Source organism: Prenolepis imparis, unplaced genomic scaffold (genome assembly GCF_030444845.1).
Source record: "Prenolepis imparis isolate NDT839.2.m4 unplaced genomic scaffold, iyPreImpa1.0 SCAF_6, whole genome shotgun sequence".
Classification (NCBI taxonomy): Eukaryota; Metazoa; Arthropoda; class Insecta; order Hymenoptera; family Formicidae; genus Prenolepis; species Prenolepis imparis.
Genome location: NW_028141164.1, coordinates 7,566,415 through 7,590,169, shown reverse-complemented (window position 1 = coordinate 7,590,169; position 23,755 = coordinate 7,566,415). Strand labels below are relative to the sequence as shown.

Below are 23,755 nucleotides of genomic sequence, written 5' to 3'. Positions count from 1 at the left end.
ATTGCTCGCCCAATCTGGACTCTCGTGTCCTCCTCATTAATACAAAAACGTTAATCACTTAATCGTGTATCAAACTTAGATTGATAGCAAAACTATTTTTATTTCATTTCGGATTTTGGAACAATCGTAAGATTCGGAGCTAATATCGAATATGACAGGTCGTCGTCTTTCGCAAGTGAAAGCACCACTGGCAAGAGCGTTTAAGGGCTAATGCCTCGGGGGCGAAGAGACAGAGAGAGAGAGAGAGAGAGAGAAAGAGGCGAAGGGGGAGAGAGAGGCACCTAATAGTTTGAGGGGGTTTAGGACAAGCATCGCGTGCTCCCGGGAGCATCTCAGATTCTAATCTGACACTTCCGTCGTCGTCGTTGCCACAATTACCCCGGGGTCGGACAATATATACCGGTGCGTCCTAATGCGAGGACCCTCCGGTCGCATCGCGTCGCCGGACACATCGACGCATGTGCGTGTACATGTATACGTGTGACCAACGGAGGAAATTGGCCGGACAGGATGGACATCTGGCACTAAACGTTAGATAACCCGCGTTATACAGCAGCGGGCCGCGTACAGGTACAGGTTGACCAACTCCGGTAATTATCGCGCGCAACTTGTGCTACATGCGTCCCTCCCCGGGTGCTCGTCGACGATAAGGATGACGACGGACGTCGGCGCTTTTGCACGTCCCATCTTTTTCCCATCGGCTTCGCGCCGATTCGGAACGAAACCATCGAGCGAGAGCTATGAAATAAATTGGAGTATAAAAGATAAAGTAGCATAAAAAAATATGGTAAAAAAAACCAATACATTTGTACGTTCTATAACTATAAATAAAGCAAAAGTCTTTTCTAAACAGCTGTTTATGTCAACCATAGAAACGTCACTCGACTCTGCGCGCGTCCAAGGAAAACGAGACGTTTCCATTTGTCGCGCGGTCGCTAAATCATACATCGAAAAATAAATACACGTCCGGGCGGGGCCCGATCAAATACGAGCGAGATCTTAATTGCCAGATAAACAGAGGAAAAAAAAAAACGTTCGAGAGCGTGAATCGTATGCCGAGAAAATGGATGTTTCCCGGACGGATCGAAGAACCCGTGACAATAATCGTTCCAACGGGGGCGGAAAGGGAGAGTCCTCAACAGTTTCGAGAAACTGTAGATCGCGATCGCGCATCCGGAAGGGGAGGGTTAATCGGGACGCGATGCGTATTCAGCGTCGAGGCGTGTCATATTATATGGGAGAGAGAAACTTTGTCGGGGATCGCGATTTTTTTTCCCCCGACGTTCCACTTTATTACCGCTTTGACGCGGCCCGTGCATTTTTCATGAGACAATTTTCTCTGTCATGTCGCCGACCCATTATCCAGACGCGTATCGCAATGACGTGCGCGCATACATGAGAGAGAGAGATAACGGAGAGAAAGTACGCGGACATGCCTCGAAAATGTTACGTACCGATACCCGGGGTAACACGTGTAGATTCGCCGATAGGTGGTCGATTAATTTCGCGGGATTGCACGCTAAATTGCATCGCACGAGACGCACCGAGACGGAGAGATTGTGTAGTACAGCAAGATATACAATATATAATATTATAATACATCTCTCGAAAGCGAATTTAATTAAACGCCGCATTAAAGATCCATCTGCAAATCTGCAAAATGCACGGTTCACGCCAAATTTTCACGCGCATCTTTTCCGCAGCATCTTCATCTCCCGATGAAGGGCAACGTCGTGGGAGCAAAGAGAGAATGCGCGGAAAGTCGTAATAACAGACTCAAAACGGAGAGCAATGTAATCTTGACAGGGCGACGTTCATCTTACGTTACTCAGCAGTAAAATCGGGAATGCTCTCCTCTTGATGGAAATCGACGTGATGGAAGGAACGGGGAGGGAAGAGGGGAACAGAGTTAAATGTCAGTTCTCGAAGAGACTCGACTCGAATTAATACTGCCAGGCAATCAAAGGGTTTACCTATTAGCCATTATTTAATTATCGGCGTAATTTTAAGAGCCACTTATGGACGAGGAGATAGTGACGTGCCACCGAGTCGATTATCTAACGATCATCTCTCGAGAGAAGGATCTTTTGTGCGGACGACAGGCATCAGGCAGGCGCGTTACAAAGGAGAGGAGGCTCGATTCTTTGTGCACGTGTACTTATTTACTTCTCTCGATGGCCATATTTCTTTCTAATTTCTCACTCAAATTGCCGCGGTTTTGTCGCAAAAGAAAAAAAAAAAAAAAAAGAATGGACCGCGATCGCAGTAGAGGATCGTCTTAAAAAAGACCTCAGGACTTCGGGAGCCTCGTATTAAATGCGCGATCGTTATTTCGCCGTGAGACTATTTTGACATACGTAAAATAAAACCGAATCGCCGGTAATGGTGGATGATGACTATCGTTTACATGCACGCGTAATCGGCTCCCCATAGCCGGAATTTAAATGCCTCTCTTCGGAGATGCTCCTACGGCGGGCCACGTTTCTCTCTCTCTATCTCTCTTCTTCTCTCGCCGGTGCAGCGAATTCGAACTTGAGGAAGGTCGATGCACGCCGACGCTGACGTTATTAAAATAAATTCATTAAGCCGAAACGCGCGTATACGATGTAACGCTGCACGGTCGGCGCGTCGTAAGAAATTCCCAGTGCATGCGTACCGTGCAATTATATTGTCATTAGCGGCATCGTGTACGTGCGCGATACTCTGCCGTCTGTATTGGTGCAGCTTCGCGATGCGCACCCGGGGGGCGAAATTGGCGTTCTCGAGAGAGAGACCGGGACGTGGAACACGCGGTAAAAACTGCGACTCGTCGTTAAATTTCGCGACGGGAGAAACAGAGAGAGAGAGCGTGCGATTTTGCGAGTTAAATTTGGTCCCGCATTGCATTCGCGTGTGATTTTTATATTTTTGCGATCGATGACAATTTAGCAAATCTTCTCGATATCCATCGCCAAAGAATCGATCAATTTTCCCAGAGTTTTTCATTGTTCGATGCTGAGCTACAAGTCGACGGTGTCAGTAAGAAAACACGTGCCAAGAAAACCATGAAATTATGCAAATGCCTTGCGCGGCAAGGTGTTTGGATAATTGCACGCACGGTCAAAACACAGCCCTTACTTAAAATCACATCAGGAATGTCTGAACGCGCGACTTTGCGCGAAGGGGCCAAGGGGGATGGAGAACGACCCCTCATCAGTGGCATCGCCCGCTAACGCACACACAGATGCGCGCGATCGCGCTTGTTTTCACCGTGTTTTTGCGATACGACCGACATCAATCTTTTTCCGAACCGCGCGGCTCTTATACCATTTTGCATTTTGCACGCCGAATTCTTATTTTCGAATAAACTTTATTTTAAAAAAGCTCTAAGCTTTTAATAAAAAAAACTAGTCTAAATAATATGTTACAAAAAAACGATATGTATACAATTTTCTAAAAATCACGATGAGATCTTACCTTCGTCTTGCTTCCGCCGATGCTGCCGGGCCGGATACTTCCCGTCTCGTAGAATCTCGTGAGGATCTTGGAGACGCAGCCGTGAGACACGAGTAGCTGCCGCGAAATGTCACACGGCCTGACGCCGACCATGGCTAGCTGCACGATCCTCTGGCGAACGCAGTCCGGCAAAGGTCTGCCGTTCACAAAAACGCCGCCTAATTGATTTACCCCGGCTTGTCCTGGAACAGTCAATCCACAGCCAATCGCGATTATTAATTGCATAGTTACAATAAAATGGGAAAATAAGGACGGCGCCGGCCGATAAGCGAGCTAAAGAAAGTCTGCCGACCTGGAAGCTGGCAAATTCGGAGATTTCGCGACCGAGAAAGGTGTTTATCGATTTAAGGGACGGACAAGTCCGGAAATATGTATATCCGCTAATAGGACACTCGTCCGAGAAAGGTCGGCAGGTGCATTTTTTGGCATGCCTGGTCCTGGCCTGGCCCTCTAATGACATCGTTACGACTAATATCACGGAAAGGACCTTCCCTCCCTACGTCCTTTTCGTTCGCGAAGGCAAAGACGTGTCATTATTTTTCTGTAATATTAGGAAGGAGATGGTGCGTAGCGATTTCTCACAGCAAAATCTCCCGATGTCTCTTTACTTCTCTCTCGCGCGAGGCTCGTTTGTATAATTAACGTTAACGTGGAATCGGGTGAGCATTTCGCTCTTATGCAACCCAGGATTACGAGACCAAACACATTAAATGTTCGTTAACATGTGCGACAACTGTTGTCTCGGCACTTATGGACATATAACGCCTTTCACGAAATGTACTTTATTTATTTCGCGTATATGTATGTGTGTGAAGACGTCGCGTAAATTACTTCCTGTTTATGCGCGATCATTATTTCGCCGAGAGAAGTTTCCTCGAAAACTTCCCAAATGTATAATCAGACTCTTTAAAAAACTGCAAAGCAACTTTCTGTTTAATAAAATTTCGATTTTACACAAATTCCGGAACCTAATAAAATTAACATAATGTTGTGACGGGATGAAGTCTCATCGAGACGAGATTGACAGGAGGACGGTCGTTTTAGAAGATGACGGCTCTCGCCTTTTTTTTATTTATACGTCTATAAAACGTTTAATCGCGTAATTCGTACTCACCGCCGCGTTATAATGTGCAAATTTAAACGGAAGGTGGCAAATTATTTATGCATTACGTTCATGTAGATACGTTTCGTATAGATCAGCTGACACACGAGCTTTGACTCGAGCCGTTCAAGATTTTATAAAATCGATATTATTCCAGCGGTATCGTAAAATCGTAATGCCAGACTCGTCTCATGCGAATAAAAACGATCACCGATCAATCGATTACCGATTTTATGTCCGCCATCAAGAAAACGATTCGCAGGTTTGATTCGCGCATCAAAAGGCGAATAATATTTAAGTTGTAATTTGTTTGCTTAATTTTTGCGTACATATTTATGCAAAATTCGTTCGCTCAGTGGGCGAGGAACAAACTGTCGAATTAAAGTCGCGATGATTAATTCATGACATAATTTATTACACGCGATTAACATAATAATTCTATATGAAGATTTTTTTGACTATTAATATTCGCGATTGTAGTAAAATTCTAGATAATTCATTGTTCTATAATTATATATCTGCACCGACAATTTTTGAGAGCGCGAAATTGTAACGATTAATCTATCGTTACATCAAAGAATAATCGCGAGGAAAAAAATACGACACGTTTTCATATTTTCCATTATCTCGTTAAATTTTGATAACGTAAATTATTTTGCGATCATTATTATAATGCAGATCGAGGCGCAAGCAAGAAGAAAAAAATGTCTCACTTTATTTATACGCGATAGAAATCTTCCGCGGTTGCGTTCTACATCGCATCATGGAAATATATAATCGTCGGTCGGATATGTATATATAGAAGTTTAACGAATAATAACATGGCACACGTTAATGGGGATAATCGGGTTTAATTCCTCGGAGCTTATTCTCGACGTAACTGATGAAGCCGAGAAGGGGTCTCGCACAGAAGCGGCGTTACTAACGACGATCCTTCCTTCCTCCCTCTCGCTCCTCGAAGGAATATAAAAAGGATAGAAAAAGGCTGCGAAAACATTAAATGCCACCGGCAAACCTATATAAATCGAGCCACGCGCCTTCACGTAGACGGATGGACGATCTGTGAGCGCCGGAGGACGATCGCTAATTATTATCCGCGCCGGCTAATTATGTCATTACCAGCACCGACGCCGACAGCTCCGGACCCCGGCTCGAGAAATAACGATCCGAAGGGGTCCAAAGAAAAGATTTTCGTCCATCTTTTCCAGTGCCGTCATTACGTTCGGATTCCTCGAATCCCGCGGGCTTTATTTAACGCTTTAACAAACTAATTAACGGAGACGGACGATCGCGAGTCATCACTCCCGATGATATGATTCTTATTTCTCCGTGATGAGACTCTTTCATGCTCTCTGGAAAGATCAAACGCGCGTAAATGTCAATTCTTATGTCTCTGAAAGTTATTCGCTTCAAGGAAGTCTACAATTTGCAAGAAATTTATCTTCAAGATTTTACGAGGTCTTTGAAAGATTTCAAAATCACTTTTGTTTTTTTTTTAAATATATAATTATATTTTTTCTTGCATAAATCTAGTTTCCCATTAGTCATTGCGAATGAGAAAAATTAAGAATCGAATATATGTGTGTGGAAATGTCTGTTAAAATAAATGTAATCACGGCAAAAGATCCATTAAGTTGCAGACACAAAATTACGAAACGTTGCGAGTGTACGTGACGCTTACGGCATTACGGTTGTACGAGGTGGAAATTGCTGATAATAACCATCGGTCGAAGGTGTGACGGATTGTCCTTATTGGATAATTTAAGGGTCTCTTCGACATTGGTGTGACTGAATTTTCGGGGAAGAAATTATCACGCTTCCAGCTGTAATACGCGTGTCGCGTGCTCCTATGCGTTTTAATCATTAGCGATTATGTCAATCGAGCATCTATAAGCGTGTTAACAAAGAGATTTTTCCCTCGATAAAATAAATATTTATATCTAATCGCGCAGAATGTTTGCTTCTCTATACATGTCGCTAAATTAATAATTTTTTTCCAAGCTTCTCTCGTGTGTAATCGATTAATTATTTGTCCCTTAATGTCTTCCATTCGCTCTGCCGGGCTCAATCTGTGATGCGACTGCACGAAGATTATACACGCTACGCGTTTGCGGACGGATGTGACACGAAGCGACTCTGACGCACAGCGGGCCAAATTATTATTACGGCAAAAACCGGCCGAAATGTCTTTATCTAAGTGCAAATCTGGATCCGCCGAAATAATGGAACTGCGCGTTAACGGCTTCTGGTTCTGGTGCCCGCGCATCAGTAAGTAGCACAGACCACTGAGACCACTCGTTTATGCGAAACAAAAACGTACGTCGAAATACCGGAAACGCGCAATCCGCAAAACGGCCAAAGTAGAGAGGCGGGCGCGGAGTATAGAATTAAAAAAAAAAAAAAGAAAAAAGAAAAAAAAAAGATGAAACGCGCTATAAATTCTGATGCAAACATGACCGCGCGGTTCAAGTAACTGTTATCTGCACTAACGGGACGTTTGCAACAATTAAAAGCGCGATAAACCGCGCGCTTGTCGTAAACGGCGAATCGAATGTCTAAAGGATCTATTTTGGATCATTAAATATGTATAAATGCGCGTATAAGAAAGATATATTACCGCTAAATACCGCTATTTGTGACGAGTTATCTTGGATAATATTTTCCGTTTACGGGATTTTCTTTAATTTTCGAGAATCTATCTTGTTCTCTTCTTGATTCTGTCAATAGGAAAATTATTTAATTTATGTCGATAAATTTCGCATGCTTATACATATAAATCTTTTGCAAATGCAGATTCTCTGAATTTGAAATCAAAGTATTTTTTCAAGAGTATCTATATACTGAGATACACGAGAAAAGATATGTATGACATTCATCTCTTCCGAAACGACGATTAAAATTGTCAAGGTGAGACCCGCTGTTGTGTTCGATCTCGATTAAACCTTTGATCGATACTATGGTGATTCTATTGATGGGAATTAAAAGGATTTTATTAGCCGGAAAGGTGAGACTCTCATGCATAATTCTGCGCAAATTTGCCGTTTCGACACTCTTTCCTAGAATTAATACGATTTCACCTTGATCTTTGACCCCATCGTTGACAGCTCGTTAAACTATACCAATAATTATGAAGATATAAAATATTTTTAGAATTTCTCAGCACATTTTGATTATACGCATTATTACACTACCCTAATTATTTTCTTAGAAATAAAATCGAATGTCGATTCACATTATATGTCTTTATATTCAAGGTAAATTCAATGTAAATGAATATATTTATATACCTATACTATAAAATAATATACATATTATATATTAATGTGTTTTAATATATATTTATATTTTATATTTTATTATATGATATATTTAATAAATATATTATATTATATAATATAATGTGAATCGATTTGTGAGTTTCGATTCAAGTATCATTACTATCTTTCGATCAGAGAATTCATTATCGCCTTATCATTGTTGTATTACAAATTCTGGCAGTGTAAGTTATTAATGTTTTTAATGCTCTCTCTTATCTTTCCGCTTATCTTTCTCCAAGCACACAAATTGTCGAGCGTAAGGTACTTTCGAGAGATACTTTCGCGAGTGCATAAAGGAACATCTCTCTCCAAGTATAATACTTAGCTTAGCTTAGAATTAGCGAGCTAATGCGATCGCCAACAACGATCCCTATCGCGCTGGCCATTTAAGGCCCCTAAATCAAACTCTACACCTGCCTACCTGTGTAATCACGATTCGCGACCATGCCAACATTATTTTTTTTCTCTTTCTCTTTCTCTTTCTGAGGAGAGCGAGCACACGTCGAATCGAGGATCGCGATGCTGCTATTCCGAATCAATACTGAATAGCGTGTCTCGCGAATCGACACGTATCCGATCGCTATTCAACTTGCCTCGCTATCGGACGATCCGTCATCATCTGTCTTAAAAGAATACACGCGAGAGAGGGAGATAGTCCGTAAATGGGAATGTATTAAGATGGTTAACTACGACGGCTATTATTAAGCGTTTATCGCTCTAACGATTATCTGCGACTCGAATGATCCTGATAATTAAAAGGTAACATATGTAACGAGTTCATCGATAATTAAGAGGTAACATTGAATCTGCGAGATGCACTTTAGGGGGAATATGATAATATCGTCTAATAATAATAATGATATCTGATATATATGATATCTGGATATATAATTTGATAATATCTGGATATATAATCTCTATAATTTTCTCCTAATTTTCCGATATATAAGTACTAACGCGTGCGTTTAAAGACTGATTTATCCGCAGATGATTTATAGGCAAAATCGATACGTGCATTAAAATTTAACTTTCAAGATTTCGCTACAATTTGTTAAAAATGTTGCAAGTGATTCAAGAAAGAAATTTCCCTATCGCGAATTGTTCGGCGAGATTCACACTCGGAAATTAATCAACTACATTTCTACCTGCAATGCAAGACTGATAATAACATCCGAAAGAATATACTTTCTTTAATTTCGAAAATTTCTTACCGGTATTTCGTCGGAGGAAGGAAAGATTGATCGCTCGATCGGAATTCAGGCAAGATATTTGACACGAGCATCACGGCTAAGGGAAGGGCGAGATGGGAAATTGTAATTAAACTCGTTTAATAATAGACCGTACATTCTCGGCGCGTTTGGTCCACGTAAAATAAAATTCTACCTTAATTACTGTCAAACTGCCTTCCAAATCGTAATTTAGTCACAAGACGGTCAAAGTAAGCGAGACGAGGAAGAAGAATTTTTACGTAGAAGGGAGAAATTTTAATTTTCACTACACGCGATTTTGTGAAAGAGATTGTCCTGTGATCTCGCCGACCCGATGGTAGCTGACCCCGTCTCCGGGGAAATCATAACGATGTGTTACATTCTCTCTCGCATAAATCAGGAAGCAAAGACGAATCGTGGGATTGGCTATTTAGCAAACCGGCCAGCGCGATGTCTTTCTCGTAAAAAAAAAAAAAAAAAAAAAAAAAGAAATTAGCATACGTTATTTGTATATACTACTGGGTTTCAACTCGAGATCTAACCCCTCTGGCCGTGTCTCACGTAATACCGCTTTCTCGAAAATTTCCAGGACGAAATGGAAATGCATCGACAATTACGAATTTATATTGTCCAAGTTTCTATTATTTTTACAGTAATGTGTAAAATGTCAAATGGCAATGTCGTGAAAATAAATGAGGTTTTAACTTGATAATTTGCTTGAAATATTAAACAGAGAACTCTCAATCCCGATCAGACGCGTATATATATATACATCTTATGTATTCTTTGCGGTCGAGGAATTAAATTTCGATGTAAAGGATCTCTGAAGAAAGAGCGAACGTGTACTCACCAGTGTGCGGCATGTCGACGACGAGCAATCACGTCAATCTGAAACAGAGCAAGTACAGAGCTCCTTAAGTCTCTCAACTGTAAGTCATACTGCAACGTATATACAGGAGCGCGCATCGTGTATTAAAATCCTTCGAAGTAGCTTACATACATAATGCGCGCGCGCGTATTACAGTATCCCGTATTATAGAGTATAGCGGGAGTATAGCCTTCGCCATTAATGAATTTAAATGTATTCAAAGGGCGCGCTTGACGCTTGACATGGCAACCCTTAAATATGCAACCGTACCGATAAGCCAAAGCGCGGCAAAATATTGCCGCCGGTGGTCGCCGACCGTGACTCTCATTCTCCAGAAGACAGATCGTCGAGATCTGCAGGCTCCTCCGCCCCGCCGCGACAACTTCATTTTCATATTTTCGTTTCACAATTTTTTTTCCCGTCTCGCAAAAGTGATTCGCGCACGAAATTCCCTCCGAGATCGACCGGGTTATTATTTTTTCACGTTCTCCTTTTCGATCGTCACGTCATGAACACTCGTTGACGGATCGAGATCCCTTCGATACTTTGGTCCTCGATCGATGATCGCGGGTCGTCCGATCGATTGACAGGTAGAAATCCGCGAAACGTTTGAGTTTGAGAACTGCGAGTCGCGGACGGAAGCGGAGCGAGCGGAAAACTACGTGGAATGCGTGCGTAGCGTGGCGGGTGGCGTGTACTTTGTGATGCAAATTAATGCACGATTACCGAATCACCCCTCGCCTTCGCCCTTGCGCGCCTTCCTGACCAGCGCGACTCCTTCGCTCTCTCCTCGCACACAGGTGTGTATATGTGTGTACCTGTGTGTAAAGCGCGGAAATACGTTGTGGTGTACATTGTAATAAGGTACGATCCGCCTTCACCCCCGTGACTTCGATGCTTACCCCGGCATTAGGTCTGGTTACACGCTCGCCCCCTTGGGCTCTAATCTGATGTAACTATTACATACGTTACGCGCGGTATCCATATAGTCGAAATGGCTATGCGCCACACGGAGGCCCCGACGAAAACTCATTTCTTCATTCGACGTGTCCTTGCGGTATACTCTACTTTCTAGCTAATTGCTAATTTACATCGCTTCGCGAGCGAGAACGCTGTTATTTTTTTCTTTCTTTTTTTTCTTCTATCCAACCCGGCAAAATAATTAGTCCCATTTCTTTCCAATTACTCCCATTGATTCTCCGTGAATGATGAATACGTAAGGACTCAAAGAATTCTGTTCGCGATGAGTTCTCCGATCGTTTTAAGTTAAAGAAAAAAAGTCGATTACATGCGCGAGAAAGATAACAAGGAGGAATAAACTTTTTTTCGTCACGGAACGGGTGTATCCTTGGCTCGACGACGACGACGCGTCGGCAATCACATCGGCGAAGATAAAGTCTCTTGTAATGAGAATTGAGTGATTATTATAAATCAAACGGACCCGGCCAGCGCCAGAGAGTCGGGGAGCGTCGCGTTTCTCGCGTGCCTTCTGTGTTTTGCGATGTTACTCTTGCAAACACGTGTGTCCCGCCCTTTCCTTTCCCTCTTCCATCCTTCTCATCTCTCGCAGAGATATCTATAAACGTATGCGAACGTAGCAAATTCGCTTCGTGCCCTCTCGACACGCGGATCTTTATTCTCTCGCATTATCCGCGAAACGACACGAAAAGTCCTAATATTTTTTTATCAAAAATATCTGTTTCAATTGTTTGAAGAATAAAAAAAATTCCTTTCTGATAATTAACTTTTTTTCTTGACAACTGGAAACTGTACAAGTCGGAGAAATTATACATCCTGTTAATGAAGAAAAAAAAAATAAATAAAAGCATAGTTGAAGATTAATAAGAGAAATATGAGATCTCGATGAACGAGTCTTGGAGAACGATTTCGAGTCTTGGAGAACGATATAGGAGTCGATTTGAGAACCGCGACGTCGCCGCGGTAAATCGCCGGTAAGGTCACGCTTTTACGTGTAAGCCTTAAGCGAAATCTAGTTTTTGTTTATTCATTAGGCTAACCCCCGCGCTTTAAGTGGTACGTGGAGGAAGGCTGCCCGCCTCGCCGCAGCGGCGACGACGACGACGGTAGAAGGGAAAAGAAGGGGATCCAGGGGGGTGGACCGCCGTATCACCGATACGCCACCAGCCATAAAAATCTGAATATATTAGGCCTACATGCGCACGACATCTCGCTCGGATCGTGAACACGTTACCCGCGATAATCTACGCTCGTTTCCAGCACACTTTGCACGTTTATGCGTTATACCCGCGGCGGCTACCGTATATATATATGCGAGCGGGGGTTTATCTCCCTTCGTCGCATCCGGCGCATCCTCTTCCTCCGCGCTACCAATTTTCGCGATCGAATTATTCTGTATCAATTAAGAATAATTTTTTATTATTATCTCGATTCGCACCGCGTCGCTCTCTAGTTAGGAGGAGGACGAGAATTTGGCGAAATCAGCGTCGGACGAACACGTTAAATATTAAAGCCTAATTTCGAGAATTTCATACGTAATCAGATCGATTTTCGAGCATGAACTTTACGTGTTGTTTTATCCAGAATGTTCAAGGTTGTACGTTATACTTGTTGTATATAAATGCATTCGCATTCGATAGCTTTCGCGAATCACGTAGCGCTAAATTATCTCGATGCACAGATCTCGGGGCGCACGCTGATTCTTGAATTTAGGATTTTTCGAACTTTAAATGGCCGAGCGAATAAGCTTTCCGCAAGAAAGATCGGCGAGAGACGCGGACGACAGAGAGAAGGAGACCGGGAGGAAAGAGAGGAGGGCGGGTAATTAGAATAATTCGGGCCGCCGTGGTTCACGCCACCCGGACGAATTTGCATTTTAAATGAAGCGATGGCGTGCCAGGGGCCCCACCGTGCCACCGTCAAGAGAAGCAAGAGAAAGAGACCAAGAAAGAGAAAGAAAAAGAGAGAGCGAGTGCGGTAGAACTCTGTGCTTTATAGGGAACTTTAATATTTATCGCTTATATCCTCCGACCGCGAATAAGTATATGTATATATCCGCCTTTTCCTTCCTTGACCAACAGTCCCGCAGTCAAGAGGGGGCGAAAGGGGGGTTTTCGCTTCCATGTTCATGTCGAAACACAACCCCCGCTCGATTTCCTTCTCGCGATTCTCCTTCGCGGCCCTAACTTTGTCGCCCTTTCCTCCCTCCTTTCTTTCCTCCCGAGTCGGATCATTATCGCGTAATTAGCGCCGCTGATTTTCACGTTGCATCATCGGCACGCACATGCACGACGACAATTTTTATAATTTTAATTTGTCGAAACGCGACGTTCTCTCCGGAGGCGGGATTCTCCCTTTTATCGATCTCCCCGTCGGAGATTTTTATTTTTATTTTTAATTCCTATCCAGATAATCTGGTAAGATAATCACATTTACGGACAGATATCGATAAGTATCGAGTCTTATCGGAAACTTCCGATGCATAGATACTCCCTGTATTAAGGGAAGTGTACATATGTACGTGGTGCACGTGCGTCGCGGGCGCGAAACTGTGTTCGAGAATGTCATTTATTTAGGTCAGATTATTATCACGAACGAACGCCGTAAACGGCGAATATACTTTCTGCTCGTAAAATGATATGTGCTTTTCCACTAATACGCGAAGAATATAATCGTAAAGCGTGCTAACGACACACTGTCCGACTCGGGAGATTTATACTTGAACAAGGAAGCTTAAAAAAAAATTAGCAACTTGGAAAAGAACAAATAAAAAAAAAGAGCTGAAAGTATAATATATCCCACCGATTACAGCGAATACCCAGTCGAGGAAGCGGAATTAATCGCGTATCCCGGACTCGCGGACGCGAGAGCGTATATGTTATAGCTACAGGGGTGAGTTTTTCTCGATACGCGACACGTATCGACGTTTATGAAAGTCGACGTTGAGATACGTCGGGATTTAACGCGATAGGTATACCGAGCGTATAACAAGATCGAGGCGGATCGCGGATCTAATTGGCAAGAAACTTGACGGATAATTTATTTATCCAGCAACCGGACGGGGCCACAATCGTACGCGGAAACGTCCGTCACGGTGTGTTTTTTGCGAAGGGGGAAAAAAAAGAGGAGGAAAGCGACGCTTCCCCTCTGCACGTACCTGTTGACTTTTTTTCTGGTATCGGCCCTCCTAGTGATACTCCTCAGCTTCCGAGTGGCATTCGCTCCTTCTCGAGGACCCGAGGAGAGACTTCGCTCCGGTTTTCTACTTCCTCTTCGGTCTCGTTTCTCTCCGTCCTTTCAAACTAGTTCGCGTCGAAATGGATACTGATACAACGTCATGTTGAGGGTCGTCGTCGTCGTCGAGAGTCCTGGCGAGACGTTTCGTCCTGGCGTGCGTCGCGTGCTCGACTCACGCAGGAAATGACTTCGCTTTCACGGCAATGAGACGTGGATGTGACACGAAAGGCCGGAAAGACGGAAAGAGATGGATAAAAAAGAGCGAGACAGAGAAGGAGGTTGACTATGTGTGTAATAGTACACCCACGAGCACACGTTGGATGACAACAAGATGAAAGTGTTGTTTTTCTCAACGACCACCTTCCGATAATCTGCTCTTTATCTCCGTGCGCTTCCTTTCCGTCGTTTGTTCCCTGTTTTTATTCCGCTCCGATACTCGCGCGGAAACGTAAACGTGTCGACTCGACTGTCCTTGATGAAGTCGCGAGATGGAAGGTTTCTCTTTTATTCGGGCTCATAACGATCATCGAACGCACGTATATGTCCTTTAATGATCCTTAATGATTAATCGTAAAAATCTTGATCAATGGAATCGCGTTTGCAATTAATTGCACAGTCGTAAATATGTCGCAAATATATCTCTCAGGTAAACTCTCATCGAGACTATTGTCGTAGACGTCAATATCGTCCCAATCGTCGATGAAACTCCTGACTGACAATGTTCTCTTCCACTCTTTCCACTCGATTATTAGCGGACTCACTGATAACCACGCGTTCAACTTCCGACTCTCCTCAAGGAGAACCTCGTCGCTTCATGGTAGATCCCGCAGTCGCGAATCCTCGATTTCTCTACCTCCTCTTCTCGGCAAGCCGGCGTTTCTAGACTCGTTAGGTTGCTTCCGTATCGCGGAACACGTGCAGCTACTTCTGGTAGTCGGCAAAGTGGCCAAGTCCGCGCGACGCGAGGGCAAACTCGCGGTGGAGACCGCAAACTGCGGTCGGTTCGGCCGACTCGGCGAACGCGCTCGCGAGGAGAAGGACGACGTACGTCAGCGAGGCAGAGGTAAGAGGGAGAACTGTGGTGCCTGGACAGGCACAGGTACCAACGAGCGGAATACGGCAAGGGCGCGAGAGATATACGCGGGCGTGCGTGCGCGCGCGCGAGCGGAAGAGAGAGAGGAGGAGAGGAAGCGAGAGAAAGATTGACAGAGAGAGAGAGAGAGAGAGAGAGAGAGAGAGAGGGAGAGAAAGAGAGGCCGTCAGGACAGGATGATGTGGACCACGCGGAGGACACGGCGTGTCTGAAGTGGGCTCGGCCCGCAAACGGGGGTTACGGGCTTTGCTTTCGGTCAGGTCCCCCGTACCCTCTGCCATCGCCTGTATACTCGTGTCTACTCCTGGCTCGGTCGTACACGTCGTGTGTGTACGCCGCGATGAGGACGAGAGAAAGAGAACGAGAACGAACGAAAGAGCGAGACTGACTGAGAAACAAACCGAGAGGGAGAGAACGAGAACGAGAAGGGGGGGCAGACAGAAGGTGACGGTAGCGTGTCGTCGCGTGCTGGATGTTGCATCGGGCAGGTCCGCGTGGCCTGTGACTCGTGGCCCGTGGCCCGGGTTGTGCCCACGGATGGAGCGTGCCCCCGCCAAAAGATAGATAGAGAAAGAGAGAGAAAGGCAGCGCAGCAAGATTGGAGGGGTTGACTCGCTCCAGGAAAGAAGGAGAAAGAGAAGACAGCCCCGGGGGTGGGCGTTCTCTCTTGTACTGCTACTCTACCTTGCCTTCGCCTCGTCGAAGCTTCTCCGAAGAGTTTCTGCTTCTTTCACCTTCTCTCTATCCCCTTCGTACCCGCGCACGCGTGCGAGGGGTAGTTTGCTCTTTCTCTCGGAGATTGGTTCCACGACGTATGTATTCCCCGCACCGCGTATCGTAGATATGTATAATTAAAGGGTTTTTCGCGGCAGCGTATTTCGTCCATTTCAACGAGATCGATTAAAGACATTTACATGCAAGAATAGGCAAAGTATGTCTTTCCGGTATATTGTCTCGCGCGCAACGATTGTCCTTTTCATTTTTTTGCGAGCATGCTCGTCGTTTCTCATTTAAATCAGCTGTATTTTTTCGCAACGCGAAATGTATTGTATACTCGCTGTGTTACGCGTGACAATTACTTCATCTTCGCACACAGCACGCTGCGTGTTACGTCCAAAGTTTTCTTCAACGCTTTGAAACTTTTCCACTGTGACGCACACGCGAATGCACCAGTCGCACCCGAACTCGTGCATTTGAATACAATGCGCGAATTTTTAACGCGAATGAAATAAATCAATTTATATACACGATCTGTCAAAAGAGAGAGACACTTGATATTTCTTTTTTCGCGATATTTTAAAACTCGACATTTGTGTGTTTGTGTATGCGTTTGGTCCTAAATTTTACTCGACGAACGTAAGGGTGAAGTTCAATGTCAATAGGACACAGGGCGGACGAGGAAGAGCGTTTAGCGCGATCCTTTGTCTCTCGTTCGCAAAAACACGCGAAAGACGTTTGTAAGAGGCGAGAAGCGGTTGTGTAATACTCGCAATCCCTTTGAGGAAGACGTAATCGGCTGTGCGTCCAGACACGCGAGAATCTGTACAATCGGTAGTCCCGATGAGTTCCACGAAGAATCAAAAGTACGTGATCGCTTCGCGCGGTCGCAATCTGCGTCAGTCCTTGGCTGAGTTCTTACGCAAGAGACGTGTCTCTCTCTCACTCTCTTTCTCGACAATTATACGCTTGAAAACCCTTGTCTCGTGCGAGTCTCAGCACCGTCGTTTTGCACAAACGATTTGCCTCGAAATGCCGGGCGATCCGCGAAATGCCCGGGTTCGATACATCGTTCGATGGTGATGGTTCGGCCTCTCGGAATCCTACATCGATCACGAAGGACGCGAAGGTTTCGGCGATGAACGGCGGGTAAGAACGGATTCGAAAAGGTTCCATCCGAGCCGAGAAAAATGATAATTTGCAGGTATACATCGCGCGAAATATTAGTTTGGAGCCGGTATTCGCGTGCTGCTTCTCTCTCGTCCTCGTCCTCCTGCTCTCGTTTCCCCGCCTGTTGTTCCCTATGTAGATCACGTATTTACGTAACAAACGTAACGCGTTCGGGTTTAAGAAATATCGCTCTTTGCAGAGAGATAAGCGAAGCTGTATCGAGTATATAATATCTCGACGGAATTAATTTTCTCGGGATGATTTAGCGTATCGCGTTTCACGTATAGAGCATCCGCGAGCTTTGTTTAATATATAGAGTGTCGAATGACAAATAAACACGAGGGTAACCACCGTGTTCGGTTCCTGTAACGACTCCCCGTGGAGTGATTTTGTACGACCCCCTGATGTATACTCTTGTACATCAGGATGTCCTCCTCTCCCTTGACGACGGCGCAGGTTGCGCTTCTTCACGGATCATCGCCCATTATAACCATCACTGTGTTTCCGATCCGTTGATTCAAATGTTACGTCGCTGGATTCTCGAATATCTCTTTCTCTATTTAACCGTTTTATCTATTTTTAACTTCGATTCTCTAGAAAAACGCGACGCAAAAGAAAAATCAATTGTACCAAAATTAATATACCGATTATGTAAATTTTTATTTCGAACAAGCAGAGTCCACTGTCAAGATATCGTGAATCACCCCTTTATTTGTCCTGCACGGAAGCCGTTATAAAAAACGGAAAGAGGACGACGAAATTTCGGGCGATTATTATTGCTTTAGCCGCAGGTAACCACGACAGAACGGAAACTAGGATACGAAATTACGTTACCGCGCGTAACCTTATCAGATTCGACGTAATAGCGGCGAGGGACAACCCCCTTAACGAGGAAAAGATCAGATCATTACGACAAATTAATTTATGGTCGTCGCGCAAAATACTTCAAGGAGGAAGACGCGATCTGGCTCCTGCCCTTGGATATGTCCTGTGCCGACCAGGACAGGTGAGCATTTTCAACCCTCGATACATCCCCTTCGCGTTCGTCCAAGCTTATCTGACTGAATTTCGGTTTTCGCCACCGACGAAATTATTAAATATTTAGAGATCGCTATTTTATATTCTAAATACCGTAATCCGATATTCTTTTCGCGGCGTTTTTTTTTCACTAACGAAGTCATGTAAAACCTCGCGACACACAATCTTGATTAATTTATTTCATTCAATGATATATTTTATCGAAGATACAAAAAATAATGAATAAGAGATAAGTTTTTCGTTTCTTTCGTTTTCTCAATGATGATGATCTCGTCTAAAATATGCAGCTGCCGCTTACTATCGATCCATCAAAGATCAAAAGATTCCAAAGATATTAGGAACGCGTCCCTTCCCTTTCGTTGACCTAGAGAGAGAAATCGTCTTTTTCTTACGGTCTATATAAGACACCGCAGATTTCACGGCTGCGGCACCTCGATCAAATATTAATCTCATGGATGAAATTGTAATTTATGAAGAGGCGACGATGAGGATATAAAGAATCTACGAAAAAAAAAATTGTGCGCAAGGTGCACCTACCATTTTTCTAAGAGGATATTACGACGGAGCAGGTAGCTCGACGCTATTTCCGCGCTTCTCAAAGATGCGACGAAAAGCATCGTCTCCTCTTCTTTCCCAGATGCTAATGATTTTTACCTCGAGTCGCAAGATTATTCGCGCGTTTGATATCGGCTTGCGTAAAAAAGACGTCACATATATCGAATAAATTATCGCTCGCGAGTATATAGCCTTGATTAATTCTTGCCATTTTTCGTCGATATCGCGCCACTATATTCGTCGTATCAACGACGATATGGCTGGCGGCTGGATTAAATTGTTACGTCCGCCCTTTTCCACTTACTTACCCCGTCCGTCAGATATCGAATTCCGGTCGAAGCTGGGTGCCTGAAGCAGCGTTGATTTCCCAGAGTCGTAGGATCGATGACCAACGTGCATCGTACCACCTAACCCACCCTCCGTCCTTGGAGCCCTAAATCGCGACCCCTGGTCGCGCACCCCATCGCCGCGGTCCGTAGCTCTCTTAACGACGGATGATAGTATCGCGCGAGTCTGAGTGGCCCGATGACACCCGCGCTGATACACCCCGGCCCTATCATTGGTCAACCCCGCCGGATGGATGGTATTAGAGGGTTTCGCCGATTGGCGGCCTCTTTGGAACGCCCAGGAAGGATGCGCAGCTGCCAGGACATGCGTAATCCGTCGGCTTGATCGACGTCGAGGGAGTATAACGCGCGCGACGTATAACGATTATTTCCATAGTATGCACCACCATACACCTTTACCACCACCGTTTTCCTTCCCTATAGATACGACCGACACTCGACGATCTGTCGCCCGCCTTTCTCGCCCTTCGTAACTACGTAACTAACGCAACTAACGTTGAATTGCAGCGAATCGATTCGAGTTGAATTTACGCCGTTTAAAATTTAATTGAGATACTAGTTGCGTCTAGAAATGCGATGGAACATCTTTCGCGTCGGACAAAATTTATGGTCGGTTTACCGGGGGCAAAGATGAAATATCTCTCTCGCGATGTTTAACGCGGATCTTTACAAATCATCGCATCAATGGTTATTACACGATGCGCCGCAGGTGCTGTTAAAATGTCACGAATGCGTGAAAGAAATCTTTGTCATTTAGACAAGCGCAGTTTCGGAGAAACCCGAAATGCTCGGAGCGACGAGCAGTGAATTTCGATAATTGCGAGCAATTGCTCGAAATCGTAGCAGGTGTGCCAATAAAATGAGCGACACTTCGATCTTCGTCGATTCATAAGTCGTCATTGTACAAGGAATTCGTCCTATTTATTTCGGTTTTTCAAAGCACCAGCTCCGAAGAGCTGTAGGGCAAAATACGTTCATCAATCGCTAACAAAAACTACCCGCATGTCTGAACTTCTTACATTTTTTAAATACTTCTGCATTTTTTAAATACTTAAAAAAGTTAATTTATATAGCACGATGAAAAATATATTTTTTGAGAAGATGAATCGTGACGGAATAAGCATTTTTTAATCGAGCACAATTCAGACTAATCATTCATAACACAATTTTGCATCAAAATTCATACAGTTTAATTAAGGCTATTTATTTCGAATCAGATCATTTGCTATTTTGCAACAATTGATCGTAGTTCTTTTTATAATAAATTGACGATGTAAACGCGAGGCGTATCCTTTCTGCGGAAACGAGAGAGGCGGATATCCAGAGGCAAGAGAGCGGAATGATAAAAAGGACGAGGGCAGGGCCCTTCCTCGCCGATTATTCCGGCCGTGTGCCAGAAAACGGGTGCAAAAACAAACGTGGACGGTGCTTAGCGCAACACCTCGCAGCTAAAGAGAATCAGCCGCGTCGTTATTATATTATAAGCTACCCCCGAAATTGTCGAGCGAGATAATGAAACGCGCGCATTTATCGTGAGAAATTACATTGCTGGTTGTACCTGCAATGTGTTTGCTCTGATCGTTCGGAGTGTTAGAATTATCTCGCCGCCGCGGGTTACGGATGTTTCTGAAATATGCAAATTGTTGCCTGAAATTTTTTGTCTAATTTTTAAAATGATCGATTATATACAGAGAATTTAAGTTCGAAAAATTCATTATCTCTTGGATTCTTATAATAGCTGTACATGTGTCAAAAGAGACGATGCGACACAAGGTCGAGAAATTTTATTTAATATTAATCACTACTGGATTCTTTCCTCGTAGCAAACAAGACCAAGAGGGACGAGCGGCCATCGATCTTTCTCGACCGTGTCTAATCGTAAGTAATCTAGCGCGTTTTTGGCGATTTCAGGAAGGCCTTAATAGCTTCGGAGGGATAGCAGCTATTTTTCAAAAAATAGACAAAACGTATAAACGCTTCATCCATTCACATGGGTTTAAATGTGTAAGCAAATTAAAATAAATAATGAAAAGTTAAGAAGCATACAAGAGAGAGAGAGAGAGAGAGAATATTGTGTTAAAATATAAAATGAGAATCTGCTTTCTATCGAAATATGCCCCGTTTACATATCCAATAAACTTTTATCTTTAAAGCGCGCCAAAAGTGGCACTTTAGAGGGTTTAAATTACCAGGTTAAGTGTGACACGCGATTGCGATATGTATCGATGATTCACATACACGAACGGACCCGTGCATATTGATGATATTTAGGGAGGAAAAAAAAAGTTTCCCTATACGCGCCAGGCGCACACCTGACTGGGAATTACAGGACACGATTTACGTGTTAATTACAACCGATCTTGCGCCCTTCTCTTTTTCGTCCTTCTCCTTCTCCCTCGTCCCCTCTCGTCTCAATCCCTCATCACACTAAAGCGATAAATTACAAATCAGACCCCTTGGTCTCTCTTTGCGAGGCAAAACATCGCGCGACGCGTTTCTCGACTCGTATTCTTCGTACGCTTCATTATTACATAGGCAGATGCTAAACGTTTCTCTGTAGACCCATGGTTTCTTATCTTCGCCGCCTTTCTTTTAAACGCGCGTTCCTTTTTTTCTCCACGTCGTCTCTCATCCTAGCTCTCGCGCCTGCCATCCACATTTTTAAAACACCGGTCGCGCGCGTGCTCGCCCGATCTTCCGGGGGGTGGAAGAGGGAGAGGGAGGAGGGTTGAAGGCTCGGGTGAGGTTCTTAATGAATTTCTACGTGGCGGACGCGGCAACCGCCACCGAGATATTAATCGAAGATGGGTAAGGCAAAGTAGCTCGCCTCCTTTGATACGATTTGATACGTTCGCGCACGCCCCGTTCGTTATTTGAAACTTCATCCGGGTATTATTCGTTGCGTGAAGACGAGAGAGAAAGGAGGAGAGAGAAAAAAGCGACTAAATTTCGACACGTCGTCGTCGGATTCGATAAAAAGTTTCTGGTAAAAAAGCAGAGCATCGCCAGGCTTCAATGTACTGTGAAATTTGCATTAACTTTGTTTACGTACGCGGCGAATTTTTGCACTCGCGAGTCTGTAAGAGAAAAACTTCCGAGCCTCTCATTGCTGTGATATTGCTGTTAAACGTTTGAAAAAAAAAAAAAGTCGGGATTACCTCTTAGCTCGATTTGCTCGATTTCTTCCGTCTGGCAGATCCAGACGGAGATAGAGAGAAGAAGTAAGGGAAGTAAGACGGCGCTTGCGTTTGCCGATCGTCTGATTTGCGACGACGCGGCAACGCCCAAAACCTTGCCCCAAAACTTCATCCGTATGTACCTATGTATGTATGGCCGTGCTCCAATTTGCGGCAAGCAAAAAGATGTATGCAGTACGCGATGCGTGCCGAACGCGTATCTACGTTTTATCGATGGATAATCTCAACATCTTTATAATTTTAATAACGACCTTCGAATTTATTGCATTACGTACACATATATGTATGCAGACACGTACAATGTGTCGCGCGATCGCTCCCAAAGATCGCGACGAGGCTAAGTACACACGCGTTAACTTAATCGAGTGTCAACTGTGCATAAATTAGCATTCTGCCGATCTAATTCGAAAATAATCTTCTGTAATTTTTACACATCGCGCTTGTAAAAAATTACCTTGCTTTTACTGATCGAGGTTGAGAGAGAAGCGTATTCTATAAGGGAAAGAAGAAATAAAAATTTTATGAGAGGAAAAAATTGTCGGGAAATTTTTATAGCTTGCAAAAACAAGTGCGAAAATATAGAGCACAGTAGATTGATTTCATTCCTCGAACTTTGCCGAGGATGATCAGGGGATACGTTCATTTTGCTGGATGGTACAGCTCGATTCGCGGCGGCACGCCCATCGTTACGCAAAAAAATCTCATCCGCGTAGCATTTTAATTCCCATAAGCGCTATCAGATTTCACAACCGCGCTCCTAAGCGAGAGATAAATATATATATTACAATATAATTTTATACAGATTAATATTTATTTACGATTAATTCTTTTTCGATCTTTCACGTTTAACTACACGTGACTGCTCTTTTAATTAGGGCGACACACAACCCCTCATCTATTGCTTTCAACCTAAATAATTTTGTATGTATTTGTGTTTAATTGTAAATATATGCAAATGTATGTTAGTAATTTTTAATACACTTTTAGGTAAAAAAAAATCATGTAAATCATATCGACGACATACAAAAACGACATATGTATGTACATTTCTGGTCTTTGATATGTCACCTGGTTTGTTTCGTCGAGATTACACAGAATGTAATTTCGCGTAATACGTAGACACATCAAAATCCTATCATTACCGATATTTAATTGGCTGCCGTGACGCTCCTGATATCATAATTTCATTACTTATCTTCTGTGCGCCAGATTGCATTCGCGGAATTTCACTTGTCGGCAATCTCGCAAGGTGGTTTCGCGTTGCGAAACCTGGAAGCACCTGGGCGCGCGCCTTAATAAATAATCGCGAACCGATTCGGGAATTAAAAGGGTACAACAAGATTCCGTCAGCCGTCGGGATACGTGTAAAGTATGCCACGATTAAATCGTAACCAATTAAAGGATCTGCGCTCGCGCTCATTTAATCACGATTG

The 23,755-nt window shown here is 43.8% G+C and overlaps 1 protein-coding gene across 2 annotated transcripts in view; it reads right to left on the bottom strand.

Moving 5' to 3' along the window:
• Poxn (paired box pox-neuro) overlaps positions 1-23,167 on the bottom strand; it is a 29,731-nt gene extending 6,564 nt beyond the window's left edge. Inside the window, exons 1-3 of one of the 2 annotated variants that reach the window (XM_083040759.1) lie at positions 14,126-23,167; positions 9,973-10,010; positions 3,457-3,677 (exon numbers count right to left, since the gene is read on the bottom strand). In XM_083040759.1, coding sequence (XP_082896885.1) covers positions 3,457-3,677; positions 9,973-9,985 — 234 coding nt within the window. In that variant the 5' untranslated portion in view covers positions 9,986-10,010; positions 14,126-23,167. Of the gene's footprint in view, positions 1-3,456; positions 3,678-9,972; positions 10,014-14,125 lie in introns of those variants that run through there. The other variant, XM_083040760.1, reaches the window with a different exon arrangement.
• Positions 23,168-23,755: the final 588 nt, after the last annotated feature.